At 35.3% G+C, this 21,170-nt stretch overlaps 1 protein-coding gene across 11 annotated transcripts in view; it reads left to right on the forward strand.

Annotated features, from left to right (window-relative positions):
* The window catches only part of AKAP9 (A-kinase anchoring protein 9), a 195,387-nt gene that overhangs the window by 91,618 nt on the left and 82,599 nt on the right, over nucleotides 1-21,170 (forward strand). For all 11 annotated transcript variants that reach the window (XM_055307480.1, XM_055307482.1, XM_055307481.1 and 8 more), the window contains 8 exons: nucleotides 1,660-1,873; nucleotides 4,059-4,138; nucleotides 6,687-6,825; nucleotides 7,695-7,780; nucleotides 13,778-13,895; nucleotides 14,359-14,557; nucleotides 19,389-19,485; nucleotides 20,663-20,755. In XM_055307480.1, coding sequence (XP_055163455.1) covers nucleotides 1,660-1,873; nucleotides 4,059-4,138; nucleotides 6,687-6,825; nucleotides 7,695-7,780; nucleotides 13,778-13,895; nucleotides 14,359-14,557; nucleotides 19,389-19,485; nucleotides 20,663-20,755 — 1,026 coding nt within the window. The remainder of the gene's footprint in view (nucleotides 1-1,659; nucleotides 1,874-4,058; nucleotides 4,139-6,686; nucleotides 6,826-7,694; nucleotides 7,781-13,777; nucleotides 13,896-14,358; nucleotides 14,558-19,388; nucleotides 19,486-20,662; nucleotides 20,756-21,170) is intronic.

Consider the following 21,170-nt stretch of genomic DNA (forward strand, 5'->3'; position numbering starts at 1 on the left):
TCAAAAGCGTAATGTGGTTTTAATGTAATTACTCCTAAAAATGCCAGAGATCATTTATCTTTTTAAAAAAGACCTTGTTAGAAGAGGACCTGAATTTGAAGCTGTCAGAATGGTCAAATTTTCTAAGAATTTTGTTTTCTCTGCTAAAGGCATTTTTATTGACATTCAGATACCTTCTCCTTGAAATTAACTTATAAAAGGAGTAAAGGGAGGCAAACCTGCCAACTGTCCCTTCCCAGTTGTCAATACTAAGACAAACCGCCTTATTGGTGGAGAGGGGAGTAAAATGTGTGTGTGGAGGGGACCTCACAGAGGAAATAGAGCGATGATTTATTCAGTAGTAACACCTCAGAGCAATCTAAATATGCTTAGAAATCATACTAACTCCCCCCCAAAATACTTTACTCTCGCAGCCAAGCTAATTGGCTAATAAACATGAAAAGATACTTTCAAACCTAAAAATTGATAAAATAATAAGATAGTATTTTATACCCATCAGACTGGCAGAATGTGTCCCACAATAAAGTATGGGGAGATGAATACTCACGTATGCTGTTAATATCAGTGTAAATTGGCATAATTATATAAAAAATAATTTTATAAAATTTAATACATTTAATATACATTCCCTGTGACCCAGCAGCTACATTTCTAGGTGGTTCTCAGTATGGTCTTTGACTAGCAGTATCAGCAGCACTTCAAAACAGGGTAAAATTCAAAATTTGGGGCCCCACACCAGACCTCTTAAACCAGAAACCCTGGGGAAAGGATCCAGCAGTTGATTTTAATAAGCATTCCTGATATCTGCTAAAGTTTGAGATCCACTCTACTAGGGAAACACTAGTGTATTTGTATAGGGACCTATCTCTGAGAATTTAGTGCAGTATTTTTGACATATCAAAAAATTAGAAATAGTCCAGTTAAACTCCAAGAAGGAAGTTGACAAATTTTCATGCATTTATAAGTACTATGCCATATTTAAATTAATTTGTATCTACATGGTTAGACCTAGAAGTATATTGAGTGAGAAGAACAATTTGCAAAATACAGTTTGGAACCATTTATGTAAATTCTTAGAAACATGCAATATAATGTTTATAGGTATTGAAAGTGATAGTATAAGAAATGCAATGGACTTGTTGCAAATTTGTGATAATGAATGCCTCTGGGGAAGGAAGAATGGGAACATAGTGGATTAAATTTTGTTTTCTTTCTAAACCAAAAAGGTATGTAGAAAGGAAAGAAATGAGAATAAAAAGACAAAATAATTGTTATTTGTAAAAACAAAACGAAGTAATTGTATTTGTTAATTTGGGGTATGAGTACATAAGTATTTGTTACATTATTCTTTGCATTTCTCTATATTTAAAATACTATTTTTAAACAAAAATCAAAGATGAGGCCTTACTAAGCTATACGATACATCAAAATTTACCATAAAGTTGAGATAATGACAATATTGTGCTAATTTCCTTGAAAAGATAGGTAGATGAATGTAACAAAATGAAGTGAGAAAAAAATTAGACTTATGTGAAGTTTCAAACTATAATTTCATGTATTTCCCTCTTGTAGTCAGTATCTGTAAGAAATAGAAGTTATATTATTTAAAATTTTAAATCATTTAAAAATGTTCTAATGTGTACATACATTTGCTTTAAGAATGATTTAAGGCTACAGATGGAAGCTCAGCGTATATGCCTCTCTCTGGTTTATTCAACACATGTGGATCAGGTTCGTGAATATATGGAAAATGAAAAAGATAAAGCTCTTTGTAATCTTAAGGAGGAACTTATTTCTGCCCAAGAGGAAAAGATAAAAGAACTTCAGGAAATACACCAGCAAGAGCTACAAAATATAAAAACACAAGAAACAGGTAAATGGTTTCTAAAAAAACCTATAAGTACTATGAAACAAGTATCACTTAGAGCCCACCTACTATTCCAGAATTTTGTCCTTGTCTTAACATCCATTGAAGAAGGTAACTATATCCCCAGTCCTGGATTCATTTTTTTCATATAATCCTTGCACATTTTTTTTAAGTACTTGAGAAATCTAAAATCACTGAATCATTTCCCCCCCAGTAGTTAAAATCAAGTGGGAAAGCAATATAAAATAAACTCTTAGAGAGGCACCTGCATGGTTCAGTGGTTGAGTATCTGCGTTTGGCTCAGGCTGTGATCCCAGGGTCCTGGGATTGAGTCTGGCATCAGACTCCCTGGAAGAAGCCTGCTTCTCCCTCTGCCTATGCCTCTGCCTCTCTCTCTCTCTATGTCTCTCATGAATAAAATAAATAAAATATTTTAAAAAATAAACTCTTAGCATAGGACAATTTCTGTAATAGAGAAAAGTCTCATACTTTCTGGAAGGATGAGTGGGATGAGGCAGCAGGTAGGAGGAGGGAGGTTGGAATTTTAGGGAAGGCTTCTGAGTTAAAGAAGTGTGAGAGATTGTCACCATTTTGGAGAATTGAGAGTTCAAGCTATGTGAGAAAGTAGTGGGGGATAAAGCAGGAAAGATTGACAGGAGCTTGATCAGAAAAGGCTTTATATATTCTGAAGTATGTGTAAGCTTTATGCTACTGGTGATAAGACCTGTAGGATTTTAAGTAGTGGGAGTAACCGTAAAATTTTTACTTTAAGATAACACTATGGGATGAGGTGGGGGAGGTGATTAGTGATGGGAAGACGAGTTAAGCAACTTTGGCAGTAATTCTGCTAACAATAATATTTATAACAGTAAAGTTTAAGAGTTAAAGAGGTAGGCTATAGTCTGCAGTTAATATGAGGAGGATGGAGAGAAAAACTGAGAGTGATCCAAGTTTCTAGTTTGGGTAACTGGATTGAAGGTGACTAGTCACAAAGAAGATGTGGAGCAAATCTGTGGGGAAAATAAATTCAGGTTGGAATATATGGAGTTAAAATTTCCTATTGACTTCAAAAAAGACTTGTCTAGTAGGCAGTTAAAAATAGAAGTATAAAACACAAGAGGGAGGTTTGGGCTCAAGATTAAGATTAAGATTTGGAATCAAAAGATCTTTTGAGGCCAGAGAAAAGAATGAAGTGTCCAAAGAGGCACCACTATCACCAGTAGCATAGTGGGCCATAGAACTAAGATGGCACTTTGGGAAGCAGGAACATGTAAAGACTTGAAATAGAAGACTAGTTACAGTTACCTTTCATCTTTAATATTATTTAACCACTCAATTAGCTAGACTTCCTCTGTTCAAGGCATCTCTAGGCTTTCACCCTTGATGGATCTGCTTTTGAGAATGAGGTAGTTCATAAGTTTGTTCAGTTCTGTTGAACAAGGTAGAATTTAAAGAGTGACTTAAATAAGAATATTATACTTTTCACTTCAGGAGTTCTTTGGGTTTGAATGTAATAAGATTACATTAAGTGCGTGTTTTTTTTTAATTGATATCCTCTTCAGATAGAATCTGTCCAGTGATTTTCAATTACAAGTTGATGAGTCCACTAATGGTTGATGAAGTTAGTGAGTAATGACCAGCATTTTTTAAAAAAGATTTTATTTCTTTATTCATGAGAGAGATAGAGAGGCAAAGACACAGGCAGAGGGAGAAGCAGACTCCCCATGGGGAGCTCAATGCAGGACTTGATCCTGGGACCCCTGAGCCAAAGGCAGATGCTCAACCATTAAGCCACCCAGGGGTCCTGACCAGCATTTTTTTTTTTTAAATGAGAGAGTACAGTAGAACAAATACTCTATACCAATAGAGTGTATAACATGTAGAAAGAGGAAATAATGGTTTGTGAAATTCTTGTTCCGGTTTTCCATGGATATATAAATAGGTTATGATATATGATGTATTTCTTGTGTTGGGTACTGGGAAAAAAAATTTGTAGGTCATTGCTTTATACCAGTTTGTAGGATATAAACTGAATTTTACAAACTGAAAGTTAACATTGAGCAGTAGAAAATAACTTTAAAAGAAATAAAGAACTTAAAACTAATCTTACTGTAAAGGAAGCTTCCAGTTGACATAGGTTTAATACTGAAGTTCAGGAATTAAATGTTTAATACAGTATCTGTTCTGTTAGGTGGTAAAGCGAAGCCTTTACAAATGCTCATTGGAAAACTACGCAAGGCAGTGTCTGAAGAATGTTCTTATTTTACACAGGTAAGATATTAATTAAAAAGTACTTTCAAACAAGAAATGCTATATTTCAGAACTGCACTTAGAAAATATTCCTGAGTTTTTAAGTTTAAAATGAGCACTTAAATGTTTCCTGATAATCTTTTGAAACAAAAGAAATTGAGGTAAATTATCTTAGCAGTAGAACAGACAAAAGCTATACCTACAACAACAAAAAAGAGTAGACCAATAGAACCCCAGACAGGTCTGTTTCCTGCCCCTGGCTGCTTGGTGGTTGAGTGTATCTGATGACTTATCTGGGGAGGTTGCACAAGACCAGTTATACCAGGTATAATTGTGAAGACGGAGTGAAATAGAAGCTCTTAGACACTGCAAGTGGGGAAAGTACTACTTTGAGAAGCAGATTGGCAAGGTCCCTTTTTAAAGATGTATACATCCCATAGTCCAAGCATTTGTGCACAACTACATCTGTTCATGCTAGTATCTTTAAGTTGAAAATAGGAAACAACTCAGATTTCTGTCAGTAATGGTAATAAATAAATTGTGTTACCTCCATGCAGTCGATCTTTATTTAGCAGTGTTTGATATCTGTGCTAATATCAATAAATCTCAGAAGAAAAACGTATAAAGCCTGTATTACCTCTGGACGGAGGGAAAGGTGAATAAAATGGGTAAGCAGTACTTAAAATAGAGAGCTTCAAGTCTCTCTGTGATGTTCAATTTCTTTAAAAAAATATGGAGATAATGTTATGAAATATTACTGTTTGTTTAAGGTAGATTACTTTTTCTGCATATTTCAAATAGCTCAAAAAATAAATGTTTTGTCTTGTCCTTGATCTCTGTACTAGGCTTTTGTATTTATAAATTGAAGGGTCAGGAAGGTGGCATTCGTTGGGACAGGTAGAGCTACTTTACTGATTTTTTTCTTTTAAGATTTGATTTATTTAGAGTGAGAGAGCTAGTGGGGTGGGGGGAGAATCTTGAGCAGACTCTGCACTGAGCACAGACCCCAATATGGGACCTGATCTTAAGATCCTCTGATTATGACCTGAGCCAGAACCAAGAGTTGGATGTTTAACCAACTAAGTCATCCAGGCACTCCTGATTCTGATTTTCTATAATATCGTTGAAAAAATATATTGGAAAAAAACTCAAAAAGTGAGGAATAACCATACCTAAGGCCTGTCTTCATTCATGTACTCAGCGGTCTCCATCTGACTACCTCTGCCAGAAGGTGCAGGCATTGTCCTTTCATATCTATTACTGATAGTAAATAATGGAAAGAGGGCCTACATAGAAGTTCAATTACAAACTGACATTGAATGTTCTTTCCTTTTGTTATTGTCTTTACCTGATCCCTAATCTCAATATGAAATATTAACCAGCTTGTTCTAATACAGGGGTCCTTCAGGGTTCTTCACAAAACTTGGTTTTGTCACTAATTGTTGATGTGGCCATGGATTGGCTAATTCATCTTTTTGAGTCCATTTCTTCATCTGTAGATGAGATTTCTACCAGCTTTAATGTGATAAAATTCCATCTTATCAGAACTGTGCTGAAAATTTAATAAACTCTATTAATTGACAGTATAGTTTAACTTTTAAGCAAATCTAAGAAACAGCATTAATAAATGATTTGGTTTTTAAGCCTAGAAATTGTTTCCAGTTGTGTGCAGGGCAAAGGTAAAACTTCTTTTGAGGGCTTCTGAAATGATTATGGATCATGCATTGTTTTTAAATGATGGTGGAATTGTTTGTTCAGGAGAAAAGCCAGGATAATGTGTCAAATATTTTTAGTTTGTATGTATAAAGCACAGAGTATGATTCTTGTGTTACAGAAAATTGTATGAATGTAATCTATGTCATATATATATATATATTTTTTAAAGATTTATTTGAGAGAGCAGGTGAGTGCGTGAAGCCAGGGGAGGGGCAGAGGGAGAGGGAGAGAATCTTAGTAGACTTGCTACTGAGTGTGGAGCCCAACTTGGGGCTCCATATTCACTACCCTGATACCATGACCTGAGCCAAAATATTTAACCAACTGAGCCACCCAGGCGCTTCCATATAAATTTCTACAGAATTTATAGACAACTTTCTAATCACCCTTGTTTTTTTTTTTTTTTAAATAAGCTCTATGCCCAGCATGGGGCTTGAGCTCATGACCCTGAGATCAAGAGGCATATACTCTACAAGCTGAGCCAGCCAGGCGTCCCTAGCCATCATTTTTAACTTCTATTCTTGTCTTCTGGTGTTTTTTTTGTAGTTAATGTTACAGAGATAACGTCAATCTAGGATCCAAGCTATAAAACGGCAGATTAAAGTACAAGCTATATTTGTTATTAGAAGCAGAAAAAATAGTTTTGTGCAATTAAGATTGTCAATATTTTCCAATGTAAGACGACTTTCATTCCTATATAAAGATTTAGACTTGACTATTCCTTTTGCAGACTGATAGGGTGTATGAAAGAATGAGTGTTGACTGTCTTTTGCAGCTAGGAAAATGTTTAATGATTTTTCAAAGGCAGATATCAAAATTTTAATTCTGTAAAATACCTAATTTTTGTTAATAGACTTTTTGCAATGTCCTTGGTGAACATTATACTCCTGCTTTAAAATGTGAAGTAAATGTAGAAGAGAGAGAGAGTTCTGGTCTTCACACTTCTGAAAATCAAGAACTAGAATTGCAAGATTATAAATATGAAGTTCAAGGTAATAAAATCTGACCACATTATCTTCCTAAATCAGTTAATGGTAAACTTTTACTTTTAATCATGATTCAGTTACTTAATATCTTTTTGGATTTGTGAAATCTTATATTTAATACAGATTTTTATTTTTATAATGCAGTAATTGCAACATAAAGAACCAAAGATGTCCACAGGTTTCCTTTTTTATCCTTTATTCCTCTACTCCCATATATTTCCTTGTTCATAATTTTTTCCTTAATTTTACACCATAGATCCAAACCTTTGAAAGTTATAGTATTTTGAATACATATATGTCAATGATTTTTTTTTTAAAGATTCTATTTATTTATTCATGAGAGACACAGAGAGAGGCAGAGACACAGGCAGAGGAAGAAGCAGACTCCATGCAGGGAGCCCGACATGGGACTCGATCCTGGGTCTCCAGGATCAGGGCCTGAGCTGAAGGCGGCTCTAAATCGCTGAGCCATCCAGGCAGCTCTGATTTTTTTTTTTTTAAGTAGAAGAAGACCTAAAATTATCTTTCTTAATAAGGATCCTATGTTAGTTTATTTTTACAAATTATGATCTCACTTAATTTTTTGGTAATTTTTTTCAGAGGTAAAATATTTTCTACCCCTGTCCATTTATGTGAATATTGAACAAAATGTATACAAATTAATGAATACCAAAAGAAATTAACATATAATAATGTGAAATTGTCGAGTTATCTTTATAGCAGGTCTTTTACATCAATAAGATTGCAATTTTTGGTAACTATATGAAGTTTACTTGTAGCAGGCAATTTTCTAAAGTTATGAATAGATAAATGATACTAATTGAAAAAAAACAAACTTTAACTATAAAATGATATTATAATTATTTATCACCTAGATTTTCAAGAAAATATGCAAACTCTTCTCAACAAAGTAACAGAAGAATACAACAAACTCTTGGTACTTCAAACACGATTAAGTAAGGTCTGTGAAATGGAAAATGTGTTGTCATTTATTGTATTATGTGTTGTTTTGTAAGCTTCTTCATCAACCAAGAACTTCTAAAATAAGTGAACATGATCAAGATGAGAGAAAAGTGATATATTTATACTATCAGTTAGCTAAAGGAATTTCTGCCAGTTGAATACTTATTTCCCCCTTTAGAGATTTTTGGAAATTCTAATAAACTAAAATAAATATAAAATGTCAGATTGTAAACTTGGTGAAACAGTTGTATTTAATTTTTTATATATAGCAGTTTTAAAGTCATGGGTGTGTCTGTTTTAGAGAAAAATGGAAGTAGTGTAGTTTAGAACATAGCTAATTAGCTTAACACACAGTGTTACATATGTCAAATTTCTTTCAAGTGGTTATTTTAGAACTGTGTGCCTGTAAAACTCAGTAAGAGTATAGATGTCACAGTATAACTACATCAGGAAAATAAACAGCATATATTGGCAAAGATAAGCATTGTAATCTTCATGTTGTAGAGAAGAAATCTGGAAGAAGCTCCATGTCTATTTGTGATATTTTTTTTAATTTTTATTTATTTATGATAGTCACAGAGAGAGAGAGGCAGAGACACAGGCAGAGGGAGAAGCAGACTCCATGCACCGGGAGCCCGATGTGGGATTTGATCCCGGGTCTCCAGGATCGCGCCCTGGGCCAAAGGCAGGTGCCAAACAGCTGCGCCACCCAGGGATCCCTATTTGTGATATTTTTGATGTCATTATATTGAGTGGATTTGAGATTTAACTGACAGGGAGCGAAAGTTCTATTGGTGATAAGGAATGATCTGGCTAAAATTCTCATTTGTCTTTTTCTCCCCCCCCCCATTTCTCCTTCTCCCTTCTCTCATTCCTTTTCTCTTTTTTCTTCCCTGTGTAATCAAGCAAACTTTATCCTGCCTTTTCTAAAACTTGTAAACTATCCTAGTATCCTGCAGATAACTTTGTAGGAGGGCAGGTGGATACAGAAAAATCCTTCATTAACTCTACATTTCCCTACAATAATTACTTTTCTATTTACCTTTATAGCCAAAGTGTTGAACCCTATTGAGAATTCATACCATTTCCTTACCAATTCCATACCATTTCCATGGATTTTTTGGGTTTTTTTGCTGCCCTCACCCTGCATCCAGGGACCCTTCTTCTGTACTCATACATGGACTTCTGAGGGCTGCTAAGAAAATTAGATGCAGATGTGGTCTGACACTGCATAATCATGGTCTGATATCAGCTGGACCCTCTGAATTGCTTGACAGTTCTTTTTTTTTTTTTTTTTTTTTTGCTTGACAGTTCATTTATCCTCTCATAGTCCCTTCAGTAGATATTTCCCAACTTGACTACTTTCCTCAAGTCATACTCCCCTTTATTCTTTGCAGTTCACCTTATATGATATTTCTCTGTATCAGAGCTATCAATTATAAATTATCTCAGCCTACTGCCTCCAGACCATATGTTATTTCTCTCTCTCTTTTTTTAAGATTTTATTTATTTGTTTGAGAGAGCGAGAGCTTGCTCACACAGGGGGAGGAGGGAGAAGCAAGGCTCCCTGCTGAGCAGGGAGCCAGATGTGGGACTCAATCCCAGGACCCCTGGGGTCATGACCTGAACTGAAGGCAGACGCTTAACCGACTGAGCCACCCAGGTGCCCCCCATATGGATTTCTTTAAATCTGTGAATACCCTAATTTATTTTCCTTCTGTCTGAGATGTTATTCCTTTTCATAACCAATATTATTTTATTTCCTGTGCTTTTGTTAGTATCCCCTTCTACCTCCTCTAAGATTGATAATTTGTCCCTTTCCTCTCTTTTGTGATTTCAGTTCCTTTGTCTGTTTTTCTGTGTTTCTGTCCTTTCTCCTGTAAATTCCTCATGTCTCTCTTATTTAGAACATGACTGGTCCTCAATCCCTCATCTTCCTTTGTGGTTCTCTTTCTTCTTCATTGTCCTCTTCTTTAAAAGAAAGAATAGATTATAGCCAGAAATCTCTCATCTCTTCTCTTCTACCTGTTGTAAGCAAGCTTTCAACTTCTACTTCACCAGTCTTTTTTTGGCAAAAGTCAGTGGTGAATTCTCCTCCCCTCCCGCCTGCCCCAAGTTTTTACTTAAATTCAAGTTAGTTAATAGCAGTGAATTCTTAATTGTCAGATTTCCTTTCTGTTTTCTTCTTTGTTTTCCTTCTTTAGAAAATGTTGCTTTTCCTATGGTAGTACACAGTTGAAACTATTAAATAGTGTAGGAAGGCTTATACTAAGTAATCCACAGTGACAGATTTGTGAGTGAGTGATTTGTCATTGTGCCTCCTTCCTTGTAGGGCAGTGAGTAGGCAACAACTGGCTTTGATGAGACACACACCTTCCTTTCCCAATGTCAGAATGTGGGAGGCTTACTCTGGAACACAAACAACCACACTAACTTCTTTAATTCTCTCCAGAAAAAAAAAAAAAAAAAAACCTGAATTTCACATTTTAACCCAGTAAGGTAGCTACAACCACAGAGGCATCACAGAGGTTGATTGGGATCACATGGCACTACATCACTGCCTAACCTGTTAGCTTCATCTTCTAATCCTCCTCCTCATTTTAGCCCTGCTGAAATACTTAGAGTTTCCCAAACGCACCTGATCTTTCATACCCCTGAACTCTTTTGCACGTTATTTTTTCTGCCTGACACTGCATATGTACCTCTAGTCTGCTTGGTGTGTTCCTACTTGTTCCTCCAGTTTGTTAAAGTGTTATTTCCTTTGTGTCCTCTTTATCTTTCTAGATTTCAGCATTACTTCCTCCATTTTCTTAGCATCTGTACAGACCTTTGTTTAATGTGCTTATCTTTTAACATCATTTTAAATATTCCATGATCCCTGTTTTTTTTTTTTCCTGTTCCCACAGCTTCTTGTACAAACTTCCATCTGTTATATAATTATTTGTTTGCTCTTTTCCTAGATTTTAAACCCTTCAGAATGAGGGAGGCTTCTCTTTATTTTTTTTAAATAATAAATTTATTTTTTATTGTTGTTCAGTTTGCCAACATACAGAATAACACCCAGTGCTCATCCCGTCAAGTGCCCCCCTCAGTGCCCATCACCCATTTACCCCCATCCCCCACCCTCCTCCCCTTCCACCACCCCTAGTTCGTTTCCCAGAGTTAGGAGTCTTTATGTTCTGTTTCCCTTTCTGATATTTCCTACCCATTTCTTCTCCCTTCCCTTCTATTCCCTTTCACTATTATTTATATTCCCCAAATGAATGAGAACATACAATGTTTGTCCTTCTCCGATTGACTTATTTCACTCAGCATAATACCCTCCAGTTCCATCCACGTTGAAGCAAATGGTGGGTATTTGTCGTTTCTAATGGCTGAGTAATATTCCATTGTATACATAAACCACATCTTCTTCATCCATTCATCTTTCGATGGACACTGAGGCTCCTTCCACAGTTTGGCTGTTGTGGACATTGCTGCTAGAAACATCGGGGTGCAGGTGTCCCGGCGTTTCATTTCATCTGTATCTTTGGGGTAAATCCCTAACAGTGCAATTGCTGGGTTGTAGGGCAGATCTATTTTTAACTCTTTGAGGAACCTCCACACAGTTTTCCAGAGTGGCTGCACCATTTCACATTCCCACCAACAGTGCAGGAGGATTCCCCTTTCTTCACATCCTCTCCAACATTTGTGGTTTCCTGCCTTGTTAATTTTCCCCATTCTCACTGGTGTGAGGTGGTATCTCATTGTGGTTTTGATTTGTATTTCCCTGATGGCAAGTGATGCAGAGCATTTTCTCACGTGCGTGTTGGCCATGTCTATGTCTTCCTCTGTGAGATTTCTGTTCATGTCTTTTGCCCATTTCATGATTGGATTGTTTGTTTCTTGGGTGTTCAGTTTAATAAGTTCTTTATAGATTTTGGAAACTAGTCCTTTATCTGATATGTCATTTGCAAATATCTTCTCCCATTCTGTAGGTTGTCTTTTAGTTTTGTTGACTGTATCCTTTGCTGTGCAAAAGCTTCTTATCTTGATGAAGTCCCAAAAGTTCATTTTTGCTTTTGTTTCTTTTGCCTTCGTGGATGTATCTTGCAAGAAGTTACTGTGGCCGAGTTCAAAAAGGGTGTTGCCTGTGTTCTCCTCTAGGATTTTGATGGAATCTTGTCTCACATTTAGATCTTTCATCCATTTTGAGTTTATCTTTGTGTATGGTGCAAGAGAGTGGTCTAGTTTCATTCTTCTGCATGTGGATATCCAATTTTCCCAGCACCATTTATTGAAGAGGCTGTCTTTCTTCCAGCGGATAGTCTTTCCTGCTTTGTCGAATATTAGTTGACCATAAAGTTGAGGGTCCACTTCTGGGTTCTCTATTCTGTTCCATTGATCTATGTGTCTGTTTTTGTGCCAGTACCACACTGTCTTGATGACCACAGCTTTGTAGTACAACCTGAAATCTGGCAATGTGATGCCCCCAGCTATGGTTTTCTTTTTTAAAATTCCCCTGGCTATTCAGGGTCTTTTCTGATTCCACACAAATCTTAAAATAATTTGTATTTCCTTTTCTTAGCATGGTGCTTGGTTGAGTGCATGATAAAGGCTTAATAAATGTTTTGTGAATGAATTAAGTGAAGGGATAGAAAGGTTAGGCTGGAAAGTGGAGAATTTACTTGATGGGCTTTGTTTGCTTTGGGAAGTAAAAGGCAAGGTTCTCTGTTGAAATGTACTTAGGGGTTAGGCATGGGGTAGAGGACTTCATAAGAGGAGTAATCAAATGAAACAGCCTTCATCAGAAATAGCTTTTACTCTGTTGCTCACCTGCTTTCAGTGGTATATTTTGTTCATCTAGTATAGCAAATCCAGACTCTCCCCTTGCTCTTAAAGTACTTTGTACTCTAGATCTTTCTTATTTATGTAGCATTCTTCTCCCATCCGTATCCAAATTAAACCCCTCTCAAGAAGATCACTGTCTTCAGTAGTTATAGGATAGGCCATCCTTTCACAGATGCTTACTATTTCTTCCTTTTAGCCTTTTAGAGCTAGTCTTTGCCCAGAACGATTGAGCCCCAAATCAAGTTTGACTTACTCCATAATCACACACATATCAGTCTTTCTGTTATTGCCCTTATAGTCAATTACAGTTTAGTGCTTCTCTAATTGTTTTCTTTTTTTTTTTAAGAGAGAGATGTGGGGGGCAGAGGGAGAGAGAAAATCGCAGGCAGGCTTCACACCCAGCACATAGCTTGATGTGGGTCTTGATCTCAAGAACCTGAGATCGTGACCTGAGCTGAAATTAAGAGTCAAACTGAGCCACCCAGGCGCCCCTCTAATTGTTTAATTTTATTTCCCCCACTAGTTGATAAATTCTCTGACAGCAGATACACCATTTTTTTTTACTGATTTTATCTTAGTTTCCCTTGTCACAGTGATAGTCATATAGTAGATGATTATTAAGCATTTGATGAATAACTAAGTTACTACACATATGCATCTGACAAATTGCTGCCTTAATTTTAATAGTAAGGAAACAATGAGATTTATCTGTTTTCATTATTTTCCTTCTGTGTAAAGAACAGCATACCAATTGTCAGTTTTCTGGAGGTACATAGGTTATATCCAGAGATTCATAAAGTTATATTATCAAGTATTGATAAACATAAAATTTACTGTATATGAGTTGAAATTCCAAAGACCAAGACCTATTGTATGAGCTTTATACCAAAATTCTGTGCAGCTTCTGTCCTTACATTAAAATGAACTTCTTTCTGGGTATGACCAAACAATACACTTACTAATATATAATTGCAGTGCTGTGAAGGGAATGTGAATCACTGTCAGAAATGGGCAAATAAGTTGGAAGGGAAAATATTTGTATCAGAATGTTACAATTCTAAGTGTTTTTGAATAAAAAAGTTTTCATTTATAAACCTGCTTTAATACAGCTTTCAAAATGCTGAATCATATATATATGTCACTCCTTTTCTGTTATTTTCAACAGATTCAGGGATGGCAGACAGAGGATGTGAAACTTAAGTTTGCAGAAGGAAACCTACCAAAAGAGGAAACAGAGTTTTTATCAGCCTCTCAGATGACCAGTTTGCAAGACATTGACATTGGTAAATTTTGATTGTATACCACAGTATAGTGTTTTTATACCAAATGTTTAATCATTTGATTTTTTTACTTTAAAATTTGAGACAACCTAGTGATCTTGGGCATTTCATTATAATCTCTCTAGTATCGGTTTTTTCATTCTCAAAGTGGAAGGTGTGGACTATTCCTGTCTTTGATCCCCTCTCAGTTGTTTGGCGATTCTTAATTGTTTTCAATTTAGAGACATAGTATCGGTAGATTTAGAGGTACTACAGACATGAAGATAGAAGAAATGATCTTGAATTACACTCAAAATTTTTTTTCATCCCTCAAAATGAGTCTAAATTGAAACTTATTACTACTAAGAAAAAGATTATTTTTTTCAAAGAAGATAGAATAATATCTCCACACACAAAAAAGCGATTGTGGTATTTCAAGAAGAAATTTGTATTGAAATGTGTATTTTCTTCTCTTCATATAACATAGATGTCAGTCATAAAAGCAAGTTATCTACTCTGCAAGATTCTGAAAAAATTAAACAACTTGAAGGACAAGTTCAAGAATTAGAAAACCTCATATCCTCTTTGCAGCAACAATTGAAAGAAACTGAAGAAAACTATGGAGCAGAGATCCATTGTTTGCAGGAAAGGCTTCAAGCTGTCAGTGAGTCCACAGTTCAGCCAAGGTATCCATCCATTTACAATTTCAACAGTATTTATAGCTCAGTAACAATCATAGCATGATTGATTTTCATTAGAAAATGTAACTTAAGCAAAGTTGCTTGAAAGAGATGGGATGTCGCATTATCAAGAAATAAGGAGATAATTCTTTGAAATGTATGAAGTAAATGTTTTTATAAACCAAAGAGATACTATTATAGAGATTTTACTTACATTTTTCTTTTATAAAGATGCTGGTTATTGTTAATCTGCTAGATTAAATGAGAGAGTTTGCATATATTTGTTGTTTATAGTATGCCTGGTCTTTGCAACTTTGATGTGAGCTTTTACGGCTGGACTTTCTCACTTGTTTAATAGATTCACCATGTCTAAAATAGAACTCTAGACTTTCCCCTAGAAATTTGCTCCTTCTGCAGCCATCTCTATCTGGGTGACTCTTCTTTCTTTCATACTTCCAAACTATCAAGAAATTCTGTTATCTCTGCCTCCAAAATACATCTAAACTGGACTACTTTTCACTAGTCCCTTGCCATCATCATCGCTCACCTAGTTTACTGCAACACTGATCTCCCTATTTCTACCCTAACTCTTCCACTAAAGTCTATTCTCAACATATTTCCACAACTTTGCTTTTAAAATATTAAAATTTGCTTTTAAAATTTAAGATCGATCATGTTAGTCCAGTGCTCTTCTATCCTTGTGATGCCTTACTAGGTCCTACATGATGGTTCCATTACCACTTTGACTTTATTTCTGACTGACCTGTCACTATTCTCACACCACACATTCTTCTTGAGATCCTCAAACCATCAGTATGCTCCTGCTTCAGGGTCTTCTCGTTATTGTTTCTTCTACCTAGAATGCTCTTTCTCCAGATATTTGTATGCCCAACACACTCACCTCCTTTGGGTCTTTATGCAATATCATGTTGTCCTGAGGCCTATCCTGATGACCCTTTTTAAATTAAAAGTGTCTTTAGAACTCTGTACACTAATTTCCATTTTTTTCTGTATTAATATTATCTGATTTATATCTATAAAGCTGTATATATACAAAATAAACATATCTATATATACATACAAACTATATATATTATTATATATTGTATATATATGTACAAAATAAAAACCAAGTCTATATATATATGGGATATTCCGTGTGTGTGTGTGTGTGTATATATATATATATATATATACACACACACACATACATACATATACCCTGTTTGTTGTCTGCCTTTTATAAAAAAACTTCAGGCTTTGTAAGGTTGGAGAGTTTTTGTCCAGTTGAATCATTGATGTATCCCAAACCTTGTAATAATTCCCTCTATGTAGTAGGTGTTCAATAAATATTTATTAAATGAATGAGAGAACACCTCATGATTTAGTTGGGAAATATGCTTTAATATTTAAACTACCTCTATAAAATGCTCAGAGATTTAATTTAGCTTTGGCTGGCTCTGCTGTTCTATGACTGATATCTTCATAGGCACTTATTAATGGAACCTTAAGACAAAATTTTTTTATTTATTGCAAAACTCTAAATGTCCACTCTTCTTTGGAAACAGTCTGTTTCCCCTTGTTTTATTCAGGGTTTGTATGTAGGCTTTGGAATTACTCAGCCTTGGCACAGCCTTACATAGCTTTCATTTTATTTGAAGTCAGTGACTCTTAAACTTGGCCATGCATCAGAAACACCAGAGATTTTTGAATACTTAAAATTAGATTACTGGATTATATATTTGGAGAGTCAGACTCAGTAGCTTTGAGATGAGCCCTGGACATTTGTACTCGTAACCAGATAATTCTGACGCAGACATTTTATGGATTGGCATTTGGAAACTACTACTTTGGGTTTTCTGATTTGAAAGAAAATAGATAGCAAGAAGTCTCTAATAATCAGCTACAGTATTTCAAGTAGCCTTCCTTTACTTAGTTATGCTTTCTCTCTAAAGAATGAAGAAAAGGGAGGGAGTTTCCTAGAAATGGAGACTTACTTTGCTGTTACTGGATTTGAGCTTTTGTCAGCTCACCACCCTCTCTGAGTTTCTGTAATACTCAGTGGAAGTGTGTTGACACTTTCAATGAAGTACCTTTCAATGAAGAGCATTAGTTTTCTCTCACCCTACAAAAAGAGATGTGTTGACCACCATGTTCACTCCTACTAATAGCAATGGTGATGAATCAGAGTTATTTCTTGTGATACATATATAAAAAATGGCTTCCCTCAAGGGACTTCAGTCTAATCATTGAAATAGTACTTACTCACAAAATAATAATTTTTAAGTAGTAGTGGTTAAGGATTGTAACATGGCAATACAACCAAAGTGCTGGAATTTAAACGTCTATGTGGCATCTTTCACTGCACATTTTTGTAATAATTTCCTACTGGAGTGGTTCCAGGGGAAATGGAAATGAAGGGGTGAATATCAGATACTGAGATAAAAGGAATGTTGAGAGGCAAAGTGAAGGGGAAAAACAAAGATGACCCTGTTTTCAAGCTAAAGTATATGGAGAATGATGGTATGTTAATATAAATAGAGAAGTAAGGCCAGTGGAGAGTAGGACCTTAATTATAAGAGGGGAACAGTGAGTTTGGTTTTAGCCAGACTATTTTTTGAATTTGGGATAAACCCTTTCAAATGCTGTAAAACTATAGAGTGGAGTCATTGGGGACTATACCATTTTTTATTAGAGTTTGGGTGTTAATAGCTGGATAAATAATCAGGAGGGTTTTCTAAGCTATGAAAAAAAGAATCAAAACATGGAACCAAGGATCAGATAAGTATATGCAAGAAGCAATGAGGAAACAGACAGAAGTGTGAGACAGAAGAACCAGGAAAGGGCAGAAAAGAAACAAAAGGGAGATATGTTTCTACAATTATTCAATGTGAACATAGAACATGAATAGGCAGTAAACAGCAGAAGAAACTTACATGGCCAATAGAAGTTGAAGGATATGTAATCTCAAAAATAAAAACATACATGTTCTTTTTTTTTAAGATTTTATTTATTTTTATTCCTGAGAGACACAGAGGGAGGCATAGACACAGGCAGAGGGGAAAGCAGCCTCCTCACAGGGAGCCCGATGTGAAACCCGATCCCAGAACCCCAGGACCACGACCGGAACCAAAGACAGACACTCAACCACTGAGCCATCCAGGTGTCCCAAAACAGACATGTTCTAACAAAGTTTTAAAACTCTTAAAACTGTGTTGCTGAAATTTTGAATAAATACTTAAATGATACTATTATGGGAGTAAAATTAATGTAACTTTTTGGAATATGGTATTATGTTAAATTTTTAAATATTAAACCCAACAGTTATAAGATTTATCATACAGAAAGTCCACAGATGTGTGCCAGGTAGATTTTTGAGGGTTTAGACTATCCCATTATTTGTAATAGTGAACATTTGGAAACAACCAAATACCTGTCAGTAGGGGGTTAGTTATGTAAGTTATGAAATAAGTTGATAACTTTTATCTGGCAAATTTGGGACAGAATGAAAGACGAGAACAGGAGATAAAGGAGGAGGTGGGCAAGGGGGAGGTGTAGAGTAAAAGAAGGCAGCATGAGTACACATGAAAATAGTGAAAAATTGTATTAGCCAAAAAAATTTATAATTTGCCACTTGAATATTTTTCCCATGGTTGCTAAATATTAATCTTACCCTATTTTTATGACTTAAGCATTATAAGAAAAAAAGTGTTTTTTTAACAAAATAATGCTTGTAAAACAATACAGAGTAAAGATATGACTACCAGAAGATATATGAGTAGGTTAAAAACAAAAAAAATTTGGGGAGATGACTGTATAAATTAAGAATCTGGGGATCCCTGGGTGGCTCAGCGGTTTTAGTGCCTGCCTTTGGCTCAAGGCGTGATCCTGGGGACCTGGGATCGAGTCCTACATGGGGGTCCCTGCATAGAGCCTGCTTCTCCCTCTGCCTTGTGTCTCTGCCTCTCTCTCTCTCTCTCTCTATCTTTCATGAATAAATTTGTAAAATCTTTAAAAAAAAAAAATCTTCCTTTTCCTGCCCTGCTCCCCAGTTCCACTAGAGGTAGTCATTGTTACTTTTGACATGTGTTCATCCACATTTTTTCCGTGTGTATAAATAATTTTGTAATAAAAATGAGATTTTTACAAATTTTTAGTCAGTTTTTAAAAAATGTTTATACCTGTAAATAGCTGCATGTCATATATTTGTAATACACTTTATAAAATGGTATAGGGCAGCCCCGGTGGCCCAGTGGTTTAGTGCCACCTTCAGCCTGGGGTGTGATCCTGGAGCCCTGGGATCAAGTCCCATGTCGGGCTCCCTGCATGGAGCCTGCTTCTCCCTCTGCCTGTGTCTCTCCCTCTCTCTCTGTGTGTCTCTCATGAATAAATAAATAAAATCTGGGGATCCCTGGGTGGCTCAGCAGTTTAGTGCCTGCCTTTGGCCCAGGGCACGGTCCTGGAGTCCCGGGATCGAGCCCCGCGTGGGCTCCCGGCATGGAGCCTGCTCCTCCCTCTGCCTGTGTCTCTGCCTCTCTCTCTATGTCTATCATAATTAATTAATTAATTAAAAATAAATAAATAAAATCTTTAAAAAATTAAAATGGTATAAAATTCAATGGTGATTTGTTGAAATATTCTCTCATTCAATTCAATTGTTACTTTAGTTTTAAATGGAAAAGTTAGTCAAAAATATGATTTAAGTCACAATACCTGTAACTGTTGACTATCATCTTTGTTGCCCCTGCCCTAATACACATTGTATGCATACTGTAAATGTGGACCAACAGTAAAACTCACACCTCTAATTCCTTTACTCTGTTTTATTTATGTTTAGTTTCTCCATTGACTCAGTGGTAATTACTGAATCTGATGTCCGGAAAACAATATATCCTGGAAGTTGTGTAAACCAGAACATTGATGGTACAATAGAGGTATTATATCTTTAAACTGTTGTGTGCACTGATTTTATTTTTCTTAACTGTTATTTTTACATTTGTAATAATTACCTAATTAATAGTTGCTAAGAGGTAAACATAAGAAGATAATACCTTGTATAAAAAACTGAGAATATATAAAGAAATTTAATGTGTTTTCATAGCATAGAAATCACAAAGTTAAAATTGAGAAGTTTTCTTTCCCCTTAAGTATATTCTAGTTTAAAATTTGTCTTGTTTTGTATAACATGAACTGTGTAACAAATTAGTTTCATTGCCTTTGCCAACAATTTTTCTTCCAACTATGGGCAGTTGAGCTAGACCACCTCTAGAATAGTGTTTAGGAATCCTCATCATTCAAGATGCTATGGTGGGACAATAGAGGAGCATTCCTTCAGCACAGGCTATATGATGTATAAAAGCCTGTCAGTAGGCCAGCTAGCTAAACCACATTCTGCCTATCCTCAAAATTACATATATTCCTAATTGATAGCCACTTTTCTGAAACTTAAAACTGCAATACCCTGATCTTCATTCAGTAGATTTTTAGTTCTTAACTCCGAATATTTAACTACTATAGAAAACAAAAATCATTGCTTTCTCTTATTTTAGATACAGAGGAGAGATGTTGGCTACACATCTTGATTCTTCTATATGGCATATTCAGATAATTGATAGTGAAATGCTTTGATGCTGAGAATGTTTACATTTTTTAAACTCTATGGGGTTTTTTTCTAGTTATAAAGGTAATTTGTATCTGTAGAAAATTGGGTACTATTAATATCAAGAGGAAGATAAAATTTGCTTATAATTTCATAAGCAAAGATAGTCACTGTTGACATTCTTAAAATTAGATACTTCTTAAATATAATTATCTTAATTGCACCATAGAACTGTATTAGTGATTATAAATATGTAAATATATTTCTCAGTATCTTTAGGTTCAGAGTAGTAAGTACATTTCTTATGAGTACTTTAGTAGAATTACACACTAGAATTATTCACCAGAATTATTGTTTTTAATTAAAAGCAGAACCAGAACTTACTTATTAAAACTTTCCAGAAGTTTTCTAAGAAATATTGATCTTTTGAGGATATCTGAGAGTAGAAGTTTAAAAATAAATGATGTATAAATAGTATAAACAAGTATGTTATATTTTGCTTTTTAATTTAGTTTTCTAATGACTTTGGAGTGAAAGAGGAAACAAACGTGGTTAAGTTGCTGGAAAAACAGTACCAAGAACGATTAGAAGAAGAAGTAGCTAAGGTAAGTTTATAGTTTGTCAAATTATTGTGGTTTATATTCCCTTTGAGCCTTCAAAAAACAGATTTTATTGACAGTATTGCGCTTTTTTTTTTTTTTAAACTAAGTAGTCTCTGTACCCAACATGGGGCTCAAACTCATGACACCAAGATCAAGAGTCAAGTGCTCCACTGACGGAATCACCCAGGCACCCCTGCACTTATTTTTTTAAGTTTTATACATAGCTTATCTTTAAATTGTCAGTTACTGATATCAACCGCCGTTCCCTTCAGTGGAATTGTTCTGTGAATTTTTCTTTAAGAAAAACATTTTTTTTCTTGATATGAAATAGTAATAGGAACTTTTCAGAGTGCTATAACAAGTCTTTACAAATTTGTTACCTAGTGAGTGGTACCTTGTAGAGTTTGGCCTTCCTTTA

Source organism: Nyctereutes procyonoides, unplaced genomic scaffold (assembly GCF_905146905.1).
Source record: "Nyctereutes procyonoides isolate TBG_1078 unplaced genomic scaffold, NYPRO_anot_genome, whole genome shotgun sequence".
NCBI classification, from domain to species: domain Eukaryota; kingdom Metazoa; phylum Chordata; class Mammalia; order Carnivora; family Canidae; genus Nyctereutes; species Nyctereutes procyonoides.